The sequence below is a fragment of the Quercus suber genome, unplaced genomic scaffold, assembly GCF_002906115.3.
Source record: "Quercus suber isolate HL8 unplaced genomic scaffold, Cork oak 2.0 scaffold_71, whole genome shotgun sequence".
In the NCBI taxonomy this organism is placed as follows: Eukaryota; Viridiplantae; Streptophyta; class Magnoliopsida; order Fagales; family Fagaceae; genus Quercus; species Quercus suber.
The window spans coordinates 1,795,228-1,817,828 of NW_027069536.1; the positions used below are offsets into that span (position 1 = coordinate 1,795,228).

At 35.6% G+C, this 22,601-nt stretch overlaps 2 protein-coding genes across 2 annotated transcripts; one reads left to right on the top strand and one right to left on the bottom strand.

Annotated features, from left to right (window-relative positions):
- Window positions 1-636: 636 nt before the first annotated feature.
- On the top strand, window positions 637-7,560 carry LOC112040066 (glutamate receptor 2.6). Its single transcript, XM_065773258.1, has 5 exons — window positions 637-850; window positions 3,537-4,861; window positions 5,289-5,601; window positions 6,159-6,556; window positions 7,090-7,560. The coding sequence occupies exons 1-5, from the start codon at window positions 637-639 to the stop codon at window positions 7,426-7,428; spliced, it is 2,589 nt and encodes an 862-aa protein (XP_065629330.1). The 3' UTR covers window positions 7,429-7,560.
- A 2,093-nt stretch (window positions 7,561-9,653) lies between these two features.
- Window positions 9,654-18,294, bottom strand: LOC112040061 (sodium/calcium exchanger NCL1). The gene is made up of 6 exons (XM_065773259.1): window positions 17,846-18,294; window positions 16,900-17,079; window positions 14,924-15,105; window positions 14,617-14,756; window positions 10,194-10,341; window positions 9,654-9,956 (listed from the first exon to the last, which is right to left on the bottom strand). The coding sequence occupies exons 1-6, from the start codon at window positions 18,228-18,230 to the stop codon at window positions 9,654-9,656; spliced, it is 1,338 nt and encodes a 445-aa protein (XP_065629331.1). The 5' UTR covers window positions 18,231-18,294.
- Between the last annotated feature and the right edge of the window lie 4,307 nt (window positions 18,295-22,601).

Genomic DNA, 22,601 nt, shown 5'->3' on the forward strand with positions numbered 1-22,601 from the left:
AAGAGTGCCCCTATGATCCCGCTCAAGAGGGTGAGTCACACATGGTCACCCCCGCCCCCCTTCTTATTCAGCCAAAAAAAAAAAGAAAAAAAGAAATCCTACTGCACATGAATCAATCTTCCACCAAAGACTATTAATAATCATAATTTTTAGCCAAGTCTTTTTTTTTAAGTCAATAACCCTATTCTAAGTCTACTAAAATCAACAGTACAGTTGCTGTATTAAAATTGACATAGTCGGCAATCTAGGCATTGTCATTTCAAGAGAATAACACCGCAAAAGTGCAGTGACGTTGGGGATTAGAATCCACCAATGTCCATAGCACATGATCAATAATTTTCAATGAAAAGCTTGAAGTCAAATTATTATATTATCATTCTATTCCCCTCCCCGTATAGGTTTGAATGGTTCTCCATGCATTTATATAATGTTTAGTCAGTATAACATAGCATCCAAGAACTTTCCTCAAGTCAACTTGCATTTATATATGCAACCTTCACAATTTTCTAAAGCCAATATATGCATCTGAGTCTCCTAAACCCGCATGAAATGCGCCCAAAAGGGCAAGCAGAAATGTTTACATCCCACTGTTTCTCTATGTTTTTTTTCCTCTTGCTACTATGTTCATCAAGTCGCATGTCTAATGCACTGAATGATGCTTTGAAGAAACAACATTCTGACATGCTCAGTTTAGGTGCAGTTGTAGATTGCACCTCTCTTGCTGGCAAAAAAGAGCAGGTAGCGATAGATATGGCAATTGAGGATATATATGCTCATGCCAATCACCAGAACTTCCCCACCCTACATGTGGAAAACTCTCGAGGAGACCCTTTCCGAGCAGCCTCTTCTGGTGAGAACTTTTTTATGTGTTGCTTCGTAACTCATTCAGAATTGTGTCCATTGAAATTGTTTCCCAATAATAAGTGAAAGTATGCCAGGCAGGCTAGATCTAGATATCATCAGGTATTATTTAATTACAGTTGTTAAAATTAACTCAATCTCATGGCAACAAGCCAACAAGAACTGATATTAAGTTGTTCCTTTTTCTTTGTTAAGTGAAGATTTAAACCACTAAGATGACTAGAATATATTGTAAACACCAATACTAAAAATATTAATTTTCATAAAGAACTTTCCTGTTTAATGAGACCAGAGATATTTTATCATCCCTCTTGTAAGGTTACATGAAAAATTGTGTGTCTTCTAATCAATCAATCAATATATATATAAAAGCAGAACCTCATGCTCTCTCGCATGAGGTTCTGCCACTTTATGAAGAGAATTGAAATACCCTTAAGCCTATTATTTTTGTTACATTATTATTCAATGTTTTAAGACTATTATTTATTTCCTTTGAATCAATGTTACAAGACTATTTTTGTTACATTATTATTCAATATTTTAAGACTACTATTTGTTTCATTTGATTCAATGTTTCAAGACTATTTTTATTACATTATTATTCAATGTTTTAAGACTACTATTTATTTTATTTGGTTCAATGTTTCAAAACTTTTCATCTCTCACATACACAAAAAACTCTTTGCATTTCCATTCACCCTTTTCACTTCTACTCCTTTATATACATATGTCCATAGCCTTTCATACCATCCCATCTCAAACACACTTAGACCAAAAAAAAAATGATGTTATTTACTTTCAACCTTTCAATGACACTTACATAACTCTAACATTGTATTATCATTTGATTGTAACCTATATGAGTAGGCTATGACCAAGGAAGGGGGCTTGCGTTTTTTACTCAGTGATGGTGGCTTACGGTTTTAATGTTCAAGTAAGACATTGTAGACTTTGTGAAGATTATGATTCGCTTGGAGTCTTTGGGTGTTTGAGATTTTGGTTTGGGAAAGTTATAAATGTATTTTTTTAAAAAAAACTAAAGAAAAATAAAGAGAAACATTCTAATTGATTATTTATGAAGTTGCCTATTTTTTTTATAAAATTTTGTGTTAGAATTCATAATTTATATGTTTCCTTGTAAGTTTATATTACTGCTATTTTGTGCGGTGTGAGCCATAATGATAAAAACAAAGATTGATGGTGATTTAAAAGTGTTTTTCGCATTTTTTTTTTAAGGATACGAAAGCCCAACTAAAGACTATTGAATTTTGATAAATGAATATTTTTTTAGCAAATTTCTCTTTGTTTAATCACGTTCTCTTTATGTTAATACTTACAAATGATTTCCTTAATTTCATTGAGATAATTAATTGGGTGTTTGTGATCAAGGTCTCTATATTTGGTTGTGAGAATAGAGTGGTTGAGAAAATGTTTGGTAGGTTGCTAAAATTTAGGTAATTTTAGGATATAAAAGTATTATATACTTTAAATTCTTATTTGTAGATTTCAAAATCATTTATTCAGTTTGAAAAATAAATCTATTTTGAACAATAAATATCATAATATATTATAATCTTACAGTGTTATACAATTTTTTTAAAAGAAAATATGAATTAAAAAGATCAAGTTTCAAAATTAAAAATTTTGTTGGCAAACATAAATATTATACAAAAAAATAAGTTTAAGTATTATATGTAGATTTTAATATACATAAAAATGATTTCAAATTAAATTGTAAAGTAGTCCACGCATCACGTGGGATATTATCTAGTTAAACTAATTACTCTTCCTCCTAATTCGATTAATGAGATTCTATCACTTTGGTAAGATTGAAAGTCAACAGGAATCTATGACTCGGGTAGCTAGATGGAATCATGGAAATTTATATCAATGCATATGATTAGGGGTGTCCACACAACCCGGTAACCCACCGGACCTGCACGAAACCGAACCAACACCACCCAAACCGACCAATCCTACAGTCAGCAGTGGGTCGCCACCCACCAAACCCGATCCCTTCGGGTCGGCTGGCGGGTTTCCTCCCCAAAAACCTCAACCACCCGACCTGACCATAAAATCAACAAAATCTGGCAAGATCCAAAGGTTTTCCGACAAAGAGCTACTTGAAATCCACTGCAATCCGCCAGATCCGGCAATATTTTTGATTTTTCGACGAAGAGCTACTTGAAATCCACCAGATCTGGTGAGATCTTGTCGAGATCTAGTCTAGATTCGACAGATCTGGCCAAATATCGGCCAGACCTTGATCGATCCTGTGAAATATCGGCACTGGCGGCGAAATATTGGCACCGACAGCAAAACCCGAAACCGACTGACACCAACTTGAAATCCGACCCGGCCTAACCCATGGACACCCCTACATACGATGTAGTAAATTTACTCTTTCCTACGTTAATAGGACCCCATATATATGTTCGAAATAAAATTTTAATAGTTAGTCGGTAGAGATGTGATCTTTAATTTCTCACTACAAATCTTATTATGTAACTGCTTTGAGTTATCTTGACAGATTTTGACATGGATATATGAATATAGGACATGAACTTGTTTATCGGTTCTAGATTAATAGGTATTTGTTTGCATAACGGATTTAAATTAAATTTCAACTAAAGTAAGCTATATTAGACTTATAGATGATAAAATTTTGATTGCAGTTAAGACCCTCATTGAGAAGCAACATGCGAAAGCAATAATAGGATTTGGAACATGGCAAGAGGCTGTGTTTGTTGCTCAGCTTGGCAATGAATCCAAAGTCCCTATCCTGTCATTGGCAAATGAAGTCCCACAGTGGGCCTCTTGCCACTGGCCATTCCTTGTAAATGCAGCTCGCAGCCAAAATGCTCAAATGAAAGCTGTCGCAGCTATAATTCAAAGTTGGAAATGGAGGAAAGTGAACATTATCTATGAAGACATGAACCCAGCTGTGACTGGCATTAGCCCTGAACTCATTGCGGCTATACAAGAAGTGGACGCGGAGATTAACGACCTTTTGCCTCTCTCTCTTTTTCCTCCATATCATTCTCTCTCAAAAAAGTTGGAGCACCTGAAAAATGGGTCGTGCAGAGTTTTCATTGTTCACACTTCCATTACCTTAGCCACTAAAATCTTCATGGAAGCGAATAGTATAGGAATGATGGATAAGGATTATGTTTGGATCACCACCAATGCCATTACAAGTCAAATTGATTCACTTAATGCATCAATTATCTCCTCAATGCAAGGTGTTTTAGGAGTCAAGAGCTACTTTTCCACCACACCTAAAAGCTACAAAGATTTCCACTTTAGATTTCACTACAAAGATTTCCACTTTAGATTTCGGGCCATGTTTCATTTGCAATATCCTGGTGAGCCAGTACCGGAACCAGGGACTTCTGCAATGCAGGCCTATGATGCTGCACGGGCTGTGGCTATCGCTTTGATGGAAAAGCCAAATTTGAAAAGCTGTACAAATTTGACAGATGATGCTGCCTGTATGCATGAAATGAATGGACAACAGTTGCTTGGAAAAATCTTGCAAAGCAATTTTGAGGGGTTAACTGGTGCATTCAATTTTAAAGAGGGAAAATTGGCTCCAATACACATTTTTCGAATGGTCAATGTGGTTGGGAAAAGTTATAGGGAACTTGGATTCTGGTCGGAGGGACTAGGCTTCTCAGAGAACATCCATAAGGCTAGCAAGTACAACAGGTCAATGAGTATTCTAGGACAAGTGTTTTGGCCAGGAGGGCCTTGGTCGGCGCCAAAAGGGTGGGGGGTACCAATTAATGCAAAACCACTGAAAATAGGAGTACCAGCAGCGACCGCTTTTAGTGAATTTGTGAATGTGAGATATGATCGTCCTGGGGACAAACCAATCGTTAATGGATTTTCCATTGCTGTCTTTGAAGCTGCCTTAGATCTTCTACCATATCACTTGCCATATGAATTTATTCCATTTAACGGCACATATGATTCTCTGGTCCAGCAAGTTTATCTTAAGGTAATATTTATCAACTACAGTACTTCTTTGTAGTACCGATTTAGAAAGTATACTATAGGTTTGTCCTATTTTGCCACCCAAATTGTTTTGAATCAATTCATTTGCGACATAAAAAATTATTATAGTGTAAAATATATAAAAGCAACTTATGAAAATTGATAGAACTACCATATTCTAATTAGTTTGTTCCACATTCAATAAACTAGTTATATTTCACTCCAAAAAAAAAAAAAAAAAACTAGTTATGTTAATTTGACTTAGGGTTATAGTATATGAATATGTCATCTTAGGATAATTTCAATTCAAGTTGTAAACTCTACGTCTTTAGAATCTAGGGAGAATGAAATGCAAAACTTACCACTAAAGCACCAACCTTGTAAGTATTACTAGATTAGCTCAACTGATATGTTACTTTGTGTTTGAGAAGACTTTTGATGCAGTTGTTGGAGATACTACCATAATTGCCAATCGTAGTGAATATGTAGAATTCACGCAACCCTATTCTGACTCAGGTCTCCAGATGTTGATATATTTCAAGCCAAAAAGGGTAGAAAGAGCTTGGTTGTTCAAGAAGCCGTTCACCACCTTTATGTGGGTTTTTACAGGGGTCATTAATGTTTATAATGGATTTGTTGTATGGTTGATAGAGCGGAATCACAACCCAGATTTTAAGGGCAGTATATGGAACCAAATTGGAACCATGCTTACCTTAGCCTTCACAACGCTGTTCTCACTACAAGGTAACTATATTTCATTTCTTTCTTCATTTCGTAACTACTTGGATTAAATCATGAAGGATTCTTCAATCGACATTTGTTATGAGAGTTTGTAACCAATTTACTCGTCATGTCCCTTCTTAAAGATATCAACTAAAGTCTTTGTGGTCAAGAGTTTTGTAGTTTAACTAATATCTCATAATATTTTTAATAGAGATATCTAAAGTTCAAATAACACATCTTCTTCTACTATTAAATTATCAAAAACACAAAAATCTTTGTTTTATGCATGCATGCAATGCAATGCATCTTAAACAAGTTAAATCATATAGGAGAATCAATAAATTGATTCTTCCTGTCCATGTTATGCAGTGCGTAGGATACCCCTTTTCATATATGACATATTTTTTATCTAACTGCATTAGCATAGGAACATGAGGAATACTATTGTTAGAATATATATATAAGACCAACGGGCCTAAGTTGTATATACTCTCTTTACTTGGAGGTCACTCATATATATGTACAAATATATAAACCCAGAAAATTGTTGTTAGTAACTATTGTGTGTTTACTTGTAGGAGAGAAATTACACAGCAACCTGTCCCGGATGACTATGGTTGTATGGCTATTTGTGGCGTTAGTTATCACACAAAGTTTCACGGCCAGTCTAACATCACTGCTCACCGTTCAACAACTTGATCAAACAACGATCGACATTGAGACACTTAAAAAGAGTGGAGCCAAAGTTGGGTGTGACGCGAATTCATTTGTTGGAAAATATTTGGAGGTGGTCTTAGGTTTTCAACCCAACAACATCAGGATAATAAGTTCGGGAGATTATTATCCACAGGCTCTTAAAAGTGGAGAGATTGCAGCAGCCTTTATTGAGGCCCCATATGTTAAAGTGTTTCTCGCTAAATATTGTGAAGGTTTCGTCACTTCAGGACCAGCATTTAAAGTTGGAGGTTTTGGATTTGTGAGTATCCATTGACTCATTCACAGTTTAATACCGTTTCAAATCATTATTCTAGATTGTGTTTTCGCATTTGATTTTTCTCAAGAAGATGTATTCTGTCGCGTTAGTTCGTGATTATTAAAGTTTTTTTAATTTTTATTTTATTTTTCTACGACATTATTTAGTTGAATATCACTAGAACTTTGCATTGAAGTAGCCGCTAGAGGAGACATATAATTCTCTTTTAGAAAGACGTTTTTTTTTTTTTTTTCATGTGAAAATGTTATAGGAGGAATATGAAAAATATCCTCATACACTCATTTCTATCTACTATTTTGCACAATTATACACAATTTATACAAAAATATCCACATTTTTAAAAGTTAATTTTTTTTTAAATGTCCACATTTTTAAACATAAAAAATTGATGTAAAACTATGATTGTAAAAGAGCGGATGTGAGGGTATTATTTTATTCAAAGGTACAATACTTCAACATTTCAAAGTTTTATTGATGTAGAGCCTAAAAGATAATTTTCATTTCTCACTTCTCAGGCTTTCCCAAGGAGCTCCCCATATCTACCTGATATTTCTGAAGCAGTTCTAAAATTATCTGAAAGTGGAAAATTGCGACAGCTTGAGGATTTTTTATCCTCTTCCTACAATTGCTTAGCGTCTAATTCTGACGATAATCTTGATAGTCTTGGACTGAATAGTTTCTGGGGTCTCTTTGTCATCACTGGAGGAATGTCCACCATTGCTCTTTTGGCCTTTATTTTTCGTTATGTTCGTGAAAGATGGTATCGACCTTTAGGCCAAGCCCAAGCACAACAGCATCATGCCCCATCTGTCGATGAATTATGGATGTTTGCCCCTGAAATGGAAAACCAATAACAATCTTATCTTTAATAACCATGTATGTAAACCTGCTGGCAAAAGCACACATTGTACTTAGCTGCTAGTAACACTCTTTTTAATGTTAATAATTTGTATCCTTTAGATTAGATATTAAATCCATTATGTGGATTTCATTTGAATCTACACAGTTTGATTTAGATGAAAAGTTAATGGCATGCCATACAATCAGATATTCAAGTATCCAAATCTATTGATTCAAAATTCAAATTCAAATTCAAGTATTCAAACACAACCTTAGAGATAAGTCCAATATATCAATCACATACTTGTCTTGTTCCTTTTGATTGGGAATTAGAAATTTCAAATTTCATCAATTGGAATACTTGGGATGTTGTTGGCGGGTGTGTGATAGAAGGCAAAGAGACATAGGGAGAGGACAATGGAGATAAAGATTCAAGAAGGATCAGTCTCCTTTCTTACATCATCATCCAAAGGTTGGTGGTGGTAGTGGGGGTCTCTTGCCGGCAGTTGGTGGTGGTGGGAGTGTTGTATATATAGTATATACATGGATATGTTGTAATAAGGATGTTTGAGTTTGGAGATTATTGTTTCATAAAGTTGTTAAAGTGAAAATTCAAGTTCTGAAATTTTCTAAGTGAAAATTCGAAATTCAACATTTTCGATCGGTTGAAACTTTGGCTTGAACGATTGAAATGGTAAGAAAATAATCTTGGAGTCTCTGGATGAATTGATCGTTATTCGATTCCTGTTTGATCGATCGAAAAGAGCACTGGATTGATTGATCGAAAAAAGCACTCGATCAATCGAAAGGAACTTCCAACCGATCGAAAGTCATAAAACAGGACTTTCTGTAGAATTTTCTAGTAACTATTCTGAATGTTTGAAGAGGTAACAAGTTTTGTGAACGGTTTTATGAAACATTTTGACTCTCCATATATGCCTTTTTGTTAGGACATATGTGAAATTGTTAGAGACATATGTTATGTATATTAGCTAATCTTTTGACAAAATGCACTTTACTTGTAATTGGGTAGATCTAGGATATGTTTAGTTCTTCAAGAAACAAGAGTGCAAGTTTAGTATTGAAGCCATGCAAATCTGTCTAAGAAATAAGTGAAGAAGTGTTGTTCATTAAAGTTCGACAGATAGTTCAACAGAATAATATATATTGAGGTTTAATGATGTAGCTTGACAGCAACTTGATAGAAGTTGTATCTATCGAGAATTACAAAATTAGAATTTTCAGATCTGATTTCGCACATATCTATGTGTATCTGTGTAGGGCTTCTTTTCTCACAACCCTAGACATATATAAGGATTATTTTAAAGGTCATCTCAAGTGATGCAAAGGTTGTTGCACTTGTTGTTGCATGCATATTGTGACTAGAGACAATTCGCCCTAGTTCATCATATTCTCTCTATAAGCTACTGTGTCTTTGTGCCAAGGATTTTGTAACCAGGGAGCTTCTTGATCTTTATTGTTGGATGAACTGAAAAATTTTGCAGCCAACATCTTCTTCAAGTTGGTGTGTTAGTCACGTACTGAGATTCATGCATCATTGGTTAGTCACGTACTGGGAAAGAGTGACCTAACCTGCAATGCCATAGGCTAGTCTTATCTACTGTAGAAATACAAGAAATGCGACAAAAGGAAGAAAACTTGGAAAGTTTAGAAAGAATATCAGAAACAGATGGTGGTAGAGATTCAACAAAGATCCTTTGCAATGTGTAGAGTTCTCCTTGCTTCTTACCCAACCCAATCATCTTCCAAAGCTGTTAGTCTTAAATGAGACAGTATTGTGAATGAAAAATACAACAAGAAGATGGATTTTGGGTTAGTTTGCTTATAGAAATCATATTGAAGGAAAAACTAGGAATGCAAAACACATTTTCTAAAACTAAAGTAGGAGACACTTGAACAATTCCTATGTGTGTGACCTTAGCCATATCTCCATTAGGTAATCTAATAGAGATTTGGACTATGGAAGTAATGGAAGTAAAGAATTGAGTGGAATGGACCATGCGATCAGTTGCACCACTATCAAGGATCCAATCAGTGGAAGCAATGTGAGTAGTAACAACATTTGAATAGAAAACAGAATACTCTAAAGGAGTGGACCAAATACCTGAAAACTCATTCCCTTGAAGACCAATGGAAGATTGAGTAATGATGTTGGCAACTTGGTGAGTGTCTGAAGCTACTTTTGGTGGTGCTTGAGTACCAAAGTGACCATGGGAGTTCAGCAAAGTAATTGTTGATATTTTGCATGAGTGAGATTGACACCTTGATTTGAGTTGTCTTCAACAACAACAGGATTGTTAGCAAAAGAACTAGCTTGTTGACCCTTGGACTTGAACTTATAACCAAGGGGGTAACCATGCAAGTTATAGCATTTATCAACCACATGACCCAAATTACCACAGTGGGTGCATTGGGGGCACCTAGATTTGCCCTTAGCAGAACCCTTTGCAGGCTTGTTCTTTGCTGTCAAAGCAGCTAAGTCAACTTGTAGCTTCTTTCCAGCACCAATTTTCTTTCGCTTCTAATCTTGAACCAAATGAGAAAACACTTTGCTCAAGGAAGGAATTGGGTCCATGAGAAGTATCTGTCCTCTCACTGCTGCATAAGTGTCATTAAGCCCCATTAAGAATGACATGGTGCAATCTTTAACTTGGTGTCCACAGAAGCAAGATCTGTAGTTAGAGTACTCATCCCAAACACTCTTGAACTTAGTGTAATAGGCATTGATATTTTAGTCTTCTTGAGCCAAAGAATTGACCTCTTCTCTTAGCTCAAAAGTTTTAGGGCCATTGCCCTGAGAGTACCTATGTTGTAAATCAAGCCACACATCTCTAACAATCTTGAAGTATATAACACTAGATTGTAGATCCTTAGTGAGTAAGTTGAACAACCAAGCCAAGACCATACTGTTGCATTTGCACCAAGCAGTATAATGTAGATTTGTTTCTTGAGGTTTTGGTGTAGAACTATTTATGAAACCCAGCTTACTTTTTGCATCCAAAGCTACAAGAACTGACCTACTTCAGGTGTTGTACTTCTCTTCAGTATGGTGTTGTACCACAGGAGACAAGCCAAGGTTATCACTGTGTGGCAAGTAATAAGGACTAGAAGGAATCTCCCAAAGTTGAGGGGGTTGTGTCTATGTGGTTGAAGTGGAAGCACTAGTACCAGTACCATAAGAAACTTAATTCTGATAAAAAATAGTGCAAACAATCAAGAAGAGTGACGAATTCTACTTGACAAGAAAGAACACTAGGAAAACATAATTGAATTGGAAAATCAGAGAAGGAACGAACCAAGAAATCAGTGAGTACTAGTGAGGAAATTCTGAACTAGTTCAAGCTCTGATACCATGTTGAAATCTTTCAATCAAGATCAAGCTCCAACAATGGAGGTTGGGAATCACTGAAAGAGAGAGAGAATGAGAGAAAGCAAGCGAGAGAAATTGTATGAATAATCCTCAGGTATTAAATATCTTAAGCTCTGTCCTTTATATATGAGGAGCAGAGAGGCGAGAAACCAAAACAAAAAATAACTAACTCCTAAGCTAACCAAGACAAAGATGACAAGTGTCAAAACAGATTTCTAACTAACTATTTACATATAAAACTACATGTCGTTTATATTCATTTATTCTAAACTACTTGTAGTTTAAGCAATTCTTCATTCATCCTTCATTATCATAGTTTAATAGTATCCTTGGTAAAACTCACTTAAAAAAAATAAATAAATAAAAAAAATAAAAAAGAACGAATTTCTTTTTATTTGATAGCAGATAAATAGAAGATACAAAAAGACAATAGACGTCAGGAAAAACATACTTTTTTCAAACTAATAAAGGAAAAGGCTCAAAAGAGTGCACTAGATTAGGTTAAATATTTAGTTATATATGGTTTAAAGATTTTAATTAATTTGAGATAAATAAAATACACATCCTCCTTTTTTTTCCAGTGGTACAGAATCTATCGATTGATTGGCAAGGAAAAGAAAAAGTAATTAAAGCCCAAAAGATAGACACAAGTATCAAAGAGAGACAAAGCCTTTTTTAGTTTTTGGAAGAGACTTTGGCAGTAAATGCTTCAAACAAAAAATATGACCATCAAAATTCAATGAATTCATTAAACTAAACCTAACATTTATCTACATTTTCACTAGAAGAGTATGAATTCACTTTGGTACCACAAAAGAATTGAATAACAAATTTTTGGGATGTATGCCATATTAAATGCACAAAGCTAGAAGAGGATTAAAAAATTGAAATTATAGGTTTATGGCTCACGTGGAATTGTAGGGATAGAGTTCCAATTTTGCTTTCAAAGAGCACACTTTACATGACAGGAAAATGTAGCAATAGCAACTTGTAAGTACAATACCATATCTGTACATTGGCTCCCCATACCAAAATACAACACAAAAACTATTTTGATTTATTTCATAAAGAACACATTTTTGAACATCAAAGCAAATGTGAATTTTTATTCACAAGTAGAGAGACAATGCACATATAACAGGTTCGCATAAATTCAACTAAGATTTGGTATGGAGTATCAAATTTATCCATAAGCTAAAGTTTCTAAAGGAGTTGCCTTCATAGATACATAAATTTATAAAGAGAAATAATTCTAAGAAAATCCAAGAACAGAGTCGAGAACATAAATCAACACAAGGGAGAATGGATAAAGTGTGTATGCCACCGCACACATCCAAGGGGGGAAGGTGGTCCGAAGACTAGCAAGAAGACCAATCGCAGTGCATACAACCACAATGGTCAGCATTTCAATTGAGAAATACCACTCCAAATTGCGAATGTATATGAGGCTTAAGAAGATCGACAAGCCAATGATGTTACTCACAATCACTAATCTATAAATCTGCAGCAAAAGATAACTGAAAACCATTAATTACGAAAGCCAAATTACAAAATATTTAGTTCATAAACCTTGTCTTAAAAGGAGAAAGAGTAAGAGGTGAAAGTTCAATGTGTGTATAAAACACCCTTGAACGTTTAGACCCCCAATTACAAAGATACCAATTCAAGCTTTATATCAAACAATTAATGTGCGGAACATGATAACAAGCTCATAACAGAATTGATAAACAATCTAAGCCAAATATAAATACATCCACAACAGTAAATATAAGGCAAAGATAAAGAGAAGGAAGATGCAAACACACGGACAGCACACAATGTGTTATGGAAGAGGAAACCGAAGTCCTCGGCGTAAAACCTCTCCGTCGCCCTCCAAGCGATCAATAATCCACTAGAAAATGTAGTTGGGATACATAAACAGCAATAGACCCTCTAAGCCTAATCTACCCAGGTACCTAAGCCCTCCAAGCTTCCTGCTCCAACGAGGTTACGCCGAACCTTTTTCTTTTCTAGCTTACCGGATTTTGTTAGGTTCTAAGGTCTTAGGATTTTATGTATTTAGAACTCTAATTTGTAATGTTGGCAAACCATGATCAAAACATTGTATGGTGTCTTCTTTAGACTTGCTCAAAGTTGGTTTAATATTGTAAAGTTGGAATCGAGTGGCTGCAAAAGTACTTGGGACTCTCGGCCTGGCTCGATCGATCGAATAATAGACTCGATCGATCGAAAATCGCACAGGTTGAATTTTCTGCAGAATTTCCAACTCAGCCCTACTTCATTAAACGTTTAGGGTTTTATGTTTTTACCCTAGGTATATAAATAAAACCCTAGCCACGTTTTTGGAGGTAGCCCATATTGTATTGTTGCTCATACATTGCTGTTTTGTGTGAATCTCGTGTGAGATCTTTGAGGAGCTTTCCTTTACACAAAACTTAGGGTTTTCATGGTAGAGATTATTTCAACATCTTGAAGATCATTATTGTTGCAACCATTGGAACTTAAAAGAAAAGCAAGCGGGGAGCTTGTAGCTGATTGAAGAATTCAAGAAAGAAGTAGTCCGTGGATTCGGAGCCTGCGCGTGGTCGTGTCAGGAAGTTCTACTGGTGGGTAGCATTAGGAAGTCGAGCGGGGAGCTTGTAGTCCTTTTGTACGAACTTCAATTCTTTCATAGTGAATTCAGGTTAGCCTTGAGGATCGGTGGGTCAAATCCTCCCCAGGTTTTTACCGTGTGGTTTCCTGGGTGATCATATCTTGTGTTATTTATTTTCCGCTGCATTATATCTTGATATGATTGTTTGGATTGTTTTAACCTAGAATTGCTTAATTTGACTAAGTAACAACTTGGCTAATTAATCTAGGCTACGCAATCTGTGTGTTTTAAGGGGTCTAAAACCGATCAAGTGGTATCAGAGCGAGGTAGCTCTTTTTGTTTGAGATTCTTTAATCTCTGAGCTGATCCTTGACCCCTGTTGTCATGGAGCATGGACACTCTCTGTTTGTTCCTCCTCATTTTGATGGGAACAACTATGCCTATTGGAAAGTAAGGATGAAAGCATTCCTGAAATCCATTGATGAAAGGGTTTGGAACTCCGTTGAATACGGATGGGAGAAGCCCGCTACTCCTGTGAGTGAGTGGCAAACTTCTGAAAAAGAAGCAGCAAGCTTCAATAGCAAAGCTATGAATGCTATCTTTAATGCTGTTTCTATGGAGGAATTTAAGAGAATCTCTAATGTTGAGGTTGCTCATACTGCTTGGAAAATCCTCCAAACTGTGCATGAAGGCACAAAGGCAGTTAAGATAACAAACTGCAGCAATTAACTTCTAGGTTTGAAAACATTAGGATGTCTGATGATGAATCCTTTGATGAATTTATGCCAAACTGAATGATATTGTTAATTCTGCTTTTAATTTGGGTGAAATCTATGATCAACCTAAGATTGTTAGGAAGATTCTTAGATCTTTAACTGAGACTTTAGACCCAAAGTGACTGCCATAACTGAAAGCAAGGATGTGGACTCCATCCCTGTTGATGAGCTTGTAGGATCTCTTCAATCCTATGAGTCTGACCTACCTAAAGTAAACAAATCCAAATCAATGGCTCTTAAGTCAGTTGATGATGTTGATGGTGGTGGATTTGATGATGAGCTCTCTGCTACAGAGATTGCCTATCTTGCCAAAAATTTTAAGAACTTAAAAAAAAAAAAAAAAAAAAAAAAAAAAAAAAAAAAAAAAAAAAAAAAAAAAAAAAAAAAAAAAAACAGAAAAAGAAAAAGAAAAAGAGATTTAAGAGTAGAGGAAAGAACAAACTTTATAATGGCAGCTGCGTCTGGTTCACCATTTTCTTTATAAAATATTCGTGTTGCGTTGCTTTTTGAATGTTTATTTGACAATTCATGCTTTTGATTTGCATAGTCCAATTTTCTCTTTTGAATCCAAGGCTGAAAAATCTGCATCAATGTTTCCAAATGGAGATGCTGGCATTAGTATAGAAAAGGAGCAGGAAAAGTTTACGTCATATTCTACAATGGATGAAAAAGTTTGGCAATTGATTAATAAAAGATACTTCAATAGCTAGCAAATAAGAACCACTGGTAAATTCAAGTAATTAAACTACCTGATAGACTCCATAGGAAACCAATAAAGAAAATGAGACAATGACTGAAATCAATAAAGCATAGCGACTCTGAGATGTTTTTTTAAACGCTTGTGGTAGTAAGACTACCATAATTGGGATAACAGATATAACCATGATCCTTGCAGCATAGGTGGTTTGGATATCAGTCTTGACAACTGACCCTACAAAATTGAAGAAACATGCATTATATTGTGAAACATATCATCCATACCACAAGCATACTCATTGACAAAAAATTTGTTGCTAATATTTAGTGTATATAGTTGCATTAAAGTGAAGAAATGAAAGTTGACTTTTTTAGTGTAAACTTTAGTTCTAAATCGCATTAAAGGACCAAGTTAAGCCAAATGTACATATTTATCTTCACCAATTCCGTGCCATATCTGTATGACATGTTCAAAATTTTCTTAGATTGGGAATATTTTATTCCTAACAATAGATTTTTATATCATATATAACAGTAGAAGGTAGTTGCTTTGTTCATGTATCATACAAATAACAAACTAGTGAACATGAGAGAATTCATAGATAAACTCAGTATTTAGATTTGTTATTTGTATGTAAATATTTATCATACTTATGGATAACTTTAAACATATTTTTCATTCTATTTTTTTTGGTAACTACGGATTACATTGAAAAGATGAAACAAGAAAACTCATGGGGTATAGGAAAATTGTGGTAACTACTGATAACAAAACAATGTCTGTAGATTACTCTTGGGGTAGAGGAAAATTGTGGTAGGGAGTTTAATTAACATCATATGGGTATTGGAAAGAACATTGCTTTAGCATGAGAAATTGTGGTAGGGAGTTTAATTAACTTTGGTTTCCTCTTCGATAATATGTCTCGGTATTATCTTGTGTTTGCATCTCTCTTCCCTACTCTTTAAGCTTTACATTTATTGCTCATTGTGGTTGCTTATGGCTTAGAGTAGTGTTACTGGTTTATAACGCGTAGTTTACTCTTGTTCCGCACTTAGTTAAGTTAGAGTAAAAGCAAGTAAACCGTAATTTAAAATTGAGGGTCTAAACAAGTATTAGTGTTTTCACACTAATTGAGCTTTCACTTTACACGAACTTGAATCACTTGATAAGGTATTCTTTTATTTTATACTCATTTGAGATCTGCTTACCTCATAGTTTATTGATTGCATTACTATCATTTATCGTTGTTTTGAATTGATACAGTTTATAATTGATAATTCTTTCCTTGCAATTTGATTATTTCTACAAAATTTTATTGACTTACCTAGTTGCCTTCTTTCTCTTGTTCAATGGTGTGTGACTTTCTACTTACTAGGTTGTGTAACTCACTATATTATTTCAAAAATTTTCAGATTAGTTGCATGAGGTCGTAGTCATAACAGATTATTAGGATGCAATCATTCTTGCTTTCAAGTGAGCTAATGTTAAGATTTCAAGCAAACATTTATGTCTGGAGAATTTCATGTATTATAGGTTGTAATATTATCTTGGGAGTAGTTCTATCAAGACTTATTAAAGGTTTTTGGTTATGCTTGATCTTTGAGTTTAGATGACTTGGTTATTTGACATTGATTTTTTATGTCATTCAGAGATGATTTAACATTTCGATGAATAGGGATTAACAATTTTAGGGGTGGTACATTAGGTCTCAGCTCATAAATAGTACATCTAAGTTCTTGGTGAATGGAGTCTAAGACTCAGGTTACTCTGCAGAACTTTTGGCAGAAGCCATTGATGATAGAACTAGATCATTTTAGAAAATTTTGTTGAGAAGCTTGAAAATAGACACTAACAAGATTATATATTAGGTTACTATAATCAATTTAGTTAACTGCCAGGTATTAAAAACATGCTTGAACATTTTCTCTCAATTCATTGAAAACAAGCTGGCATATCTTCAAAGAAAACTTGCATGCACGCCCACACGCATTCATACACAGCCTTGCTATGTGAAGTATGAGAAAATACCAGTAAAGCTAAAGCGTTTTGTATTTGTTGAATCTGCAGAATCTTCGAGGTCATGCCTGCTAAATAAAACAGAGGATCCCCAAAGTAATGTCAGAAGATTAACAGCTGTTCCAGCCACCAAGCCCATTCCAATGGAGAGCTGACTTTGAGCAGTTTCCTTGGTCTCAGACAGTCCAGATGCTAGAAAAACATAAAAAAGTTCATTAGCATTAATGTATCTTCATTTATTGCAGACCACTGTAACAGGTACTTAATAGTGGTAAGTACGTGAAAATATATATAATTTTGTTTTAAAAAATATAATTTTGTTTAAAAAAGTGCGTGGGTGAAAAAATGTATAGAAATACATGTAATATTGTTTGTTTTTAACATGTACCAAATGGGTCTTAATTCACCTTTTTGAAACAACAAATTGATTTAAATAACAAGATTTAACATGAAAACAACCATAAATCTGAAGTTTCCAAGTGACTTGACTCAAGTTGTTTCTATGTTAAACAAATTCAGTCAAGGCATTACCGGATCTTCCAGATTTGGTACAGGAAATACCCATACCCTATATCCAAACCACTAATGGCCGGGTAAAATCCGTGACTGCTGGGTGGGTACCCATCTCTTAACGGGTTGTTGGCAAATGGATGGAATTTGCCTCTTGTAGGAACATTAGTACTTTAAGCTAAAAGGTCTCTGGCTAAAGAACAAACGGATCTATAATCATTCAAACAAAAATTGAATTATAATAATGTTACAGTTAGACCTTACAAATGACATTAACACATGGACTTTATGGTTTGGAAATTGGAACCGCACCCCTGGCCCTTTCTGACCTTTAATCTTTGAAGAAGTAAAGAATTGAAGGACAATAATGCCCATACAAGCACTGTAGCACGCAGAAAGTGCTGGTTTCAAATAATACTAACAAAGAATAAAAGCAAGTCAGACTTACCGAGGATGATAATAGCATTAGGAAGTGAGCTGAATATGAGCAAGGAGAGACCACCAATGATGCCCGGACCAAGAATCTCAAGCAAAATCTCACTTCCATCAGTCAAAATCTTAGCAGCCCAGAAAATGCAATAAGCATATACAAGAATTAGAAAGCCATTTCCTAGGACAGTGTTGGCGCATGGCATAACACCGTAGGTTTGTTCACAACCATCAGATGAAATCAAAGGGTTACCATGAAATGTTGGCAGCTGAACGCGTTGAATTTCATGAGGAACCTTCCCTAAGGACTTAATGTTTGTGATAGGTTCGCTCCAGCAGGGATAGGATAGTGTAATAAGGCGGAAGAGTATGGCTAAGAGGACAAATCTAAACTTCTTTGCCATGTTAAAGTTTGGAAAATGCTTCGGTAGTGTTGAAGCTTGCAAGCATGAAACAAATAAAGACAACAGAAAGACCTCTAAAGGGTGAAAGTCAAGTTCAAGTCAACTATATTTCTTTTACAATAAAATAATATAAACATGATTTAAGCATCCTTTATTACCATAATAAAATTACTTGTTTATCTCATTTATTAATTATTTGGCGGGGTGGGCCTTGAGAACCGCATTATTTGCCCACGTGGAATCCCAATTGTCTTCATATATCCCATCTATTTTCTCACCCTCTAAAGTCTGAATCTCTTTTCCAGTCTCACACCTCCTCTCGCCAAAGAACAACTCTCTCTCTCTCTCTCTCTCTCTCTCTCTCTCTCTCTCTAAGATGGCTGCAGCGGAGACATTTGTATTCAACATAGCACAAAAAGTGTTGGAGAAATTGGGATCCCTGGCTTTCCAAGAAGCTCGCTTGATATGGGTTGCTGAAAGTGATCTGGGAAGACTTGAAAAAACCCTGTCCACCGTCAAAGCTGTGTTGTTGGATGCAGAAGAGCAGCAGGTTCATAACCAGGAGCTGACCATCTGGCTTGGGCAGCTCAAAGAAGTATTTTTTTGATCTCTGAGCTGATCTTTGACCCTTGTTGTCATGGAGCATGGACACTCTCTTGTTGTTCCTCCTCACTTTGATGGAAATAACTATACTTATTGGAAAGTAAGGATGAAAGTATTCCTAAAATCTATTGATGAGAGGGTTTGGAATTCCGTTGAATACGGATGGCAGAAGCTCACTACTCCTGTGAGTGAGTGACAAACTTCTGAAAAAGAAGCAGCAGGCTTCAATAGCAAAGCTATGAATGCCAATGCTGTTTCTATAGAGGAATTTAAGAGGATTTCTAATGTTGAGGTTGCTCACACTACTTGGAAAATCCTCCAAACTGTGCATGAAGGCACAAAGGCAGTTAAGATCAATAAACTGCAGCAATTGACTTCTAGATTTGAAAGCATTAGAATGTCTGATGATGAATCTTTTGATGAATTCTATGCTAAATTGAATGATATTGTTAATTCTGTTTTTAATTTGAGTGAAATCTATGATCAACCTAAAATTGTTAGGAAGACACTTAGATCTTTAACTGAGGACTTTAGACCCAAAGTGACTACCATTACTAAGAGTAAGGATGTGGACTCCATTCCTGTTGATGAGCTTGTAGGATTTCTTCAGTCCTATGAGTCTGACCTACCCAAAGTGAACAAATCCAAATCAATGGCTCCTAAGTCAGTTGATGATGTTGATGTTGGTGGATTTGATGATGAGCTCTCTGCTACAGAGATTGCGTACCTTGTCAAGAACTTTAGAAAATTTCTTAAGAATAAGAACAGAAAGGCAAGAGATATAAACACTGCTGAACCTAGAAACTTTAGGAAGAATAATCCCACTAAGATTAATAACTTTGAAAAACCTAGAGAAAAAGTTGGTCAATCTTCAAATAATCCATTGGGTGCTCAGTGTTTTGGCTGTCAAGGGTATGGTCATGTTAAATCTAAATGTCCTACATTCTTGAGGTCTAAGGGTAAAGTTATGGCTGTAACCTTTAGTGATAATGAGGTTTCTGATGATGAGTTTGGATGTGACTAGGATGGAAACTTCATTGCTTTCACTGCTACTGCTGTAGTCAATGAAAGTATATCTGTTGAAGAGAACCCTTCTGATGGGGAACTCTCTGAGGATGCAGATCTTTAAGAGGCCTACAATAAACTTTGCAAAGGATGCTATGAATGTTGAACTTGGTCTGAAGAAAATTGAATCTCTTGAGCTTGAAAAGAAGAATTTGCCTGTTAAATTGTTTGATGCTAATGATCTTTTGAACAATGTTAAATCTGAGAACATGCTCTTGCTTGATAAAGTTAAAACTTTAGAACATGATTTATCTGTTGCTAGATCTGCTAGTTCTAAACTTGATCAAATGTTGAATGTTCAAAAGTATCATTCTGACAAATCTGGTTTAGGATATGTTGAAAGCATCTCTGATTCTGCACCACATTTCACGAACTTTGTTCATTCTTCTTCTTCTGAACCTTCTGCGAGTGAGGTTGTGAGTGAAACTGTCAAACCACCTGTGAGTGTGGTTATCAAATTTGTAAAAGTTTCACCCCCTAAGAAGATTAGGGTTGATCTAGGAGAGTCTAAACCTAAGGATTCTACCATTTCTAAGGACAAGATGCATGGTAAACCTGCTTGGGTTTGTCATTATTGTGGAAAATCTGGACACATTCGTTCTAAATGTTACAAGCTTTAAGCTGCTAAGAGCATTCGCATCAATCCGTGTAAATTTTTTGTCTATTTTACACGGAAAAACCTATTTTTTCTATTCTACACATCCAATTTTACAAAACACACACATCAGTTTATCTATTCTACACATTTATTCAATAAAATATTCATTATTTTACATTTTTTTATTACTCACTCCTTCATTGCCCCTCTCTCTCTCACAGACCCACGGCCACCATCACCACCATCATCACCACCCAACCACCATCATCACCACCCAACCAGCATCATCAAAAGGAAAACCCACTCAAGCCAAGCCGATCAAGATCAAAACCCATTGACCCACACCCACAATCAACAAAAAACAAGAAAAAATGGATTGAAACCCACCTCCTCGTGATGGTCGCCGGCCTCAACCAAAGTGCCTCGCAGCACTGCCATCTCCTCGCAATGGCCGCCGACCTCAAGCTCAACCAAAAATGGATCAAAACCCACACCCACAATCAACCAAAAAACCAGAAAAAATGGATCAAAACCCACCTCCTCGCGACGGCCGCCGGCCTCAACCAAAGTGCCTCACAGCACCGCCACCTCCTCGCGATGGCCGCCGGCCTCAAGCTCAACCAAAAATGGATCAAAACCCATGATATTCTAGGCGACTGACCCGTTGGAGAACTCCGTTCATGTTGTAGGCGACGGACTTGTTCGGCGACTTGGCTTGCTTGACCTCGTTCTCATCAGCGGCGATGGCAATCGACGGAAGCTAGAGGAAGAAAAATGGATGAGATGAGAGAAAGGGAGAGTTGTGCGCCGAGAGAGAGAGAGAGAGAGAGAGAGAGAGAGAGAGAGAGAGAGCAGAGAGGATGAGAGAGATTTGAAGCACATTGATGAATTAAGCATTACAAAACACAACATATAGATTATAATGCCTAATTACATCTAATCAACAAGCCAATTTCATCAATTTCAACCTAATTGAACAAAATCCCAATTCGGAACTAACATAAACCCTAGAAATTTCAATTTCTCACAAAACCCAAAATTGATCAAATTAAACTATCAAAATCATGTCTATAGCATGTCCCCACAAAAACCCATTGATCAATTGCACAAAATTGAGCTTGAAACAACAAAAATCCCAAAAAGAGAGAGGTCCGAAAATTTAAGGATAAATGCATGAAAAATGCATGAAATATGTAAATAAAACCAAAAAGGAAGAGCAAAAGAGACTTACCGGCTTGAGGACAGAGAAACTTTGCAAAACTTTTGGAGAAAAACGACAAAAAATCGCTGTAGAACCTTGCCTATCGGAGAGAGAAAAGAAAGTTTGAAAAACTTTTGGAAAAGGAATGTTGAATCAGTCAAAGAACACTGTTTTAAAAACTTGATTCACGACTTTCGATTGATCGAAAATTACTTTCGATCGATCGAATCACTCTGAAATTTTTAAAGAGATTTTAAGTATTTTCGATCGATCAAAAACAGAATGGATCGATCGAAACAGGCAGCGGCTCACAGTATTTTGAGAAAAATTACAGTTTTGAAAAACTCAAACCAATTTTTGAAAAATAACTCCTCAAATCAATAAATTCATTGAAACACAATGCATGAGTATGAGATGAAATGGAATGCTTTTTCAAAAACCAAATTTGTGATCCCAGTTTCTCCAAAGAAAGGTTCAGCCAGTTCTTTCTTTAATTTCTCAGGCAAAAAAAAAATGTTTTGCATAATTCTCAAGATATTTTCAAACTTGGTTGGTCAGATCAAAAACACACACAATAACATGTACAGTGTTTAGTAAAGAGTAACTTGTGTAGTGTGTGCAACTAGCAAACCTTGAGATACAAGTGAGGTGATATATGAATAGAAATCAATCACAAAGCCTACAAAATTCATCACATAGAATTTAAAAGAGACTATCACCTAAAGAATTACATCATATAACTCCATATCTCCTAGAACATAAGCTTGCAATCATGTAAGTTTCTTGAATTTAGCCTCTTAATTATGTGAATTGGCATCAAGCCTAATAGTACACACCAATTTTAAGTATTAAGCAATTAAACTGAGGCTACACCTTATGTTCTTTTTGTGCATGTGCTACACTT

Bases quoted from the DNA above. Each gene is read 5' to 3' on its own strand.
- LOC112040066 (XM_065773258.1), top strand. From the start codon at position 637: ATGTCTAATGCACTGAATGATGCTTTGAAGAAACAACATTCTGACATG. The intron at 851-3,536 runs GTGAGAACTTTT...TTTTGATTGCAG, and splicing joins TTTCCGAGCAGCCTCTTCTG to TTAAGACCCTCATTGAGAAG. The intron at 5,602-6,158 runs GTAACTATATTT...GTTTACTTGTAG, and splicing joins AACGCTGTTCTCACTACAAG to GAGAGAAATTACACAGCAAC.
- LOC112040061 (XM_065773259.1), bottom strand. From the start codon at position 18,230: ATGGCAAAGAAGTTTAGATTTGTCCTCTTAGCCATACTCTTCCGCCTT. The intron at 15,106-16,899 runs GTATTTTCTCAT...TCAATTTTGTAG, and splicing joins AAAACGCTTTAGCTTTACTG to GGTCAGTTGTCAAGACTGAT. The intron at 14,757-14,923 runs GTAGTTTAATTA...ACATTGATGCAG, and splicing joins TTTCCTATGGAGTCTATCAG to ATTTTTCAGCCTTGGATTCA.